This window comes from Crocuta crocuta, unplaced genomic scaffold (genome assembly GCF_008692635.1).
Source record: "Crocuta crocuta isolate KB4526 unplaced genomic scaffold, BGI_CrCroc_1.0 scaffold1688, whole genome shotgun sequence".
NCBI classification, from domain to species: Eukaryota; Metazoa; Chordata; class Mammalia; order Carnivora; family Hyaenidae; genus Crocuta; species Crocuta crocuta.
In genome coordinates, this window is record NW_027530200.1 from 41791 (window position 1) to 45802 (window position 4012).

Sequence of the window (4012 nt, forward strand, 5' to 3'; positions counted from 1 at the left end):
GGGAAAAAAAAGCTAGATTGGAAGCCAAATTCTGAAGGACCTTGAATGCCCGCTTGCAGGCATGGAGGAACCATTGAAAGTTTTTTTGAATGGGGAGTGACATGTTCAAAGTAGTGTTAAGAAGATGAACCTGACAGTAGCCTATAGGATAAAGTAAAATGGGTAAGGTTTCCTGGTGGGAGGTAATTATGGAGCTATTATATTTGTATAGGCTTGAAAAGGTAAGGGCCTTCCTTAATGTTAGTGGCAAGTTGTAAAACAAGGAGTGGAATTGAGAGATTACAAAGGAATATCAGTGAATGTGGACAGAGAAGTCAACAATGACCTGCTCCCCACTCCAAATGGGACATTAACTGAAATAGGAAAACCAGTAGAGGGAGTGAGTTGGGTTATGGTTATGCTTGTTTTGTATTAGTATTGTTATTAAATTTTTTTTGTGGAGAGTGTTGATGAGTCAGGGAAGAGCTATTAAATGGTATATGTCTCTGTCTTACATGTTGAAATTTTAACATTTATGTTATAATTGGAGATTGTTTCTGCTCTAAGCACTAAAGCACTAAAAAGTAAAATGACTTACATGAAAGCCAGCTCTGTAGCTCTTAGGTGCTCCACCTTGCCACTAAACTACACTACTAAGCTAAAAATCACCTTAATGTTGTAGCTTTGAGCATTTCACTCCACTTTGGTCCTTCTAAATTCCATGGGTTAGTTCTTTTTTGGTTAGCTAATTTTGAATTTCACCTCACATGCTATAATACTAGATTTGTCATATTTGTCTTCCAGTTGATGTAGAACATTCTCATGTTCGATTTCTGGGAAACCTGGTATTGAACCTGTGGGACTGTGGTGGGTAAGTACCATCTGCTTGTTTGTGGGGCCAGTGGCAGTAATCTTAGCACCTAGTATAATCAGTGTGGAAAATATAGTAACTATCACTTGTAATAGATACGTTGGAAAGAAATTACTTCAGAATTGGCACCTGATTAAAGATCTCTGACTTTTATGTAATTGTGAATATACCCTCTCTATGTGACATGTTTAATCAGCACTAACATAAGCTTTATCTAGGTGTCTGTAGTATGGGATAGATTATCACCCTCTTTTGCAGGTGAAAAAATTAGGTTTTTATCTCAAGTGGCATAACACCAATGCTGAGTTCTTAGTCATCATACCATATTACCTCATTCTTAATTATTTCAATCTCCAGGGAGTCTAAGCACTGTAGATTGACCTAAGCACATATTCTCCAGTTGAGTTACCAGCTGTTTGAGGAGTAGGAAACAGTTTTTCCTCTCATGGCTGAGGCACTTCCAGAATATTCCATCACAAATGCATATTCATTGTGCTTATATGTGGTATTGGTCCCTACCCTATGGCCATTTGCATCTCCATGCTGCAACAGCAGTGTGTAGTGCACAGTTGATGTAGAACATCATTAGGAGCCTCGGCCCTGGAGTTAGATTGGGATTTATAGCACACCTCTGTTAGCTGTGTTATATTGGGTAGATCATTTAAAGTCTGAGCTACAGTTTCTTCATCTATACAATAGGGATAATAGTGGTACCCACTCAGTAGGGTTGTTTTGATGATTCAGTCATAGGAAAGTTTCTCACAAAATAAATAGACATTATTGTTAGCTCAGTGTTTACCAGCTCTTGGCATAGAACCAACCATGGAACAGGTGCTCAATGAACCTTTTGTTGAAAGAATAATGAAATAGCCAAATATTTTATAAGAAAATGACTTCATTATTGCTAGCAGATGAATCACTTAATTCTCTAGCAGCTCTCTCCATACAGATCCTTCCTCATTATCATTCTTCTAATTCTGTAATCTATTTCAAGAGATTAGTCAACATTCCTTGCTTTGAGGCACTAAGGTGTTATCATTAATTTTGCAGATAAGGCAGTTGAGGTCCAGTGAGATTATGAATCCCCCAAGGTCACACAGCTAATTAATAACAAAGTGCAAGACTAAAAGCTTGTGACATGACAAAACGTTTTTTATTATTTAATTTTAATTCCAGTATAGTTAGCATACAGTATCACATTAGTTTCAGGTGTACAATATAATGATTCAACAATTCCATACAATAACCGTTGCTCATCAGGATAAATGCACTCCTTTATCCCCATCACCTATATCACCCATCTCCTCTATCTGCTTCCTTTCTGGTAACCATCAGATTGTTCTCAATACTTAAGAGTCTGTTTTTTTGGTTTCTCTTTCTCTCTCTCTCTCTCTTCCTTTGCTTACTTGTTTGGTTTCTTAAATTCCAACAAAACTACTGTTTTTTTGCTGGATGCCTGGTAATTCAGAACTTCTTGGTAAGCAGCACACAGCCTAAGGATCAAAGAACAACACTTATAAAAAATTATCTTGGAGTCATTGTCATATAGTTTAGAGTATATGACAGTTATTCATTCAATAAACATTCACTGAGCACCTACCATATGGCAAGCTGTTTGCTTAAAGCTAGGAAACAACAGCAGACAGTAATAGATATGGTCCTTGCTTTCATGGAACTTATTGTGTAGGGAAGTGAATTCCATTAATTAAAAACTTGCACAGACACATGTAGTATCACATTTATGGTTAAGTATTACAAACAATGTTGGGGTGCCTGGGTGGCTCAGTCAGTTAAGCATCCTGCTTTGGCTCCTGTCATGATCTCATGGCTCATGGTTTCATTCCCTGCATTGGGCTCTCTACTGTCAGCACAGCAGAGTTTCCTTTGGATCTTCTGTCTTCTACTCTCTGCTCCTCTCCCACTTGTGCACATGCTCTCTCTCTCTCTCAAAAATAAATAAACATAAAAAAACAGTGTTATATTAGGGCCTATGGTGACTGGATTTGCTCAAGACAGGGAGGTCAGGGATGGTTTCTGTGAGGAAATATAGATTGAACTGAAATCTAAAGGGACAATTAGGAGTTAATTAGATGTGTAGATAGGGGAATAGCATGTGCAACAGAGTAAACAGAATGTGTAAATGCCCCTTGGTGGATATACCACAGGCTAGTCGAAATGAGAGAAGGTCAAAGTGTATTTGGAACACAAGGAGAGGAGCAAAGAGTGATGCTCAAGGAACACTAGGAGAGGGGCAAAGGTGTGGCTCAAGATATAAGGTGAGGCCATACCTTTTTGACTTACTTATTTTACTGTTTATTTGCCTATTATTTGCCTAGTAATTTGAAGCCTTAAGATTGTCTTTCACGTTATTTAAGCCGACAAAAATAGATTGTAAGTAGGAGTGACTAAACCAAGGACTTGTTTACTACCTAGATTTTTTTTTCCTACTAGACAGGACAACTTCATGGAAAATTATTTCACTAGCCAGCGAGACAACATCTTCAGAAATGTGGAGGTTCTGATATATGTGTTTGATGTGGAAAGCCGTGAATTGGAAAAGGACATGCACTATTACCAATCATGCCTAGAGGCCATTCTGCAGAATTCTCCAGATGCCAAAATCTTTTGCTTGGTACACAAAATGGATCTGGTACAGGAGGATCAACGGGACCTGGTAAGAAATATAAAGAGTGCTGCACAAAATGGTTGACATGCTTTCTAAACTTTTTTTGTAGAGATATAGGTAAATGGTAGGATTATTTTCAGGAAGAATAAATATCAGCATAAGTACTCAAAGATTTTTAAAATACTCATAAATTTTCTATTGTAAGGGAAATATAATATCCATTTGGCAAGTAATTTTCAGACTTATGTAAGGAACTTGTCAATGTGATATCATAAAGCAGCTTTTACGTATTTTTATTAAATAAAATTAACATATAGTATTATATTTCAACTATACAGTATAATGATTCATCAGTTCTATACTGCTCATCAAGATAAGTGTATTCTCTAGGTTGATCCATGTTCTAGGTCGATCCATGTTCTTAAAAATGGCAAGTTTTCATTTTTTGGCTGAATAATACTCCAGTGTGTGTGTGTGTGTGTGTGTGTGTGTATGTGTGTGTGTGTGTGTGAGAGAGAGAGAGAGAGAGACAGAGT

The 4012-nt window shown here is 37.2% G+C and overlaps 1 protein-coding gene across 1 annotated transcript in view; it reads left to right on the top strand.

The window, feature by feature from the left end:
• LOC144232487 (ras-related GTP-binding protein B-like) overlaps window positions 1-3524 on the top strand; it is a gene marked incomplete at its 3' end in the record, with an annotated part of 15626 nt that extends 12102 nt beyond the window's left edge. The window contains exons 5-6 of the mRNA XM_077765323.1: window positions 784-850; window positions 3302-3524. Of these exons, the coding sequence (XP_077621449.1) occupies window positions 784-850; window positions 3302-3524 (290 nt within the window). The remainder of the gene's footprint in view (window positions 1-783; window positions 851-3301) is intronic.
• Window positions 3525-4012: the final 488 nt, after the last annotated feature.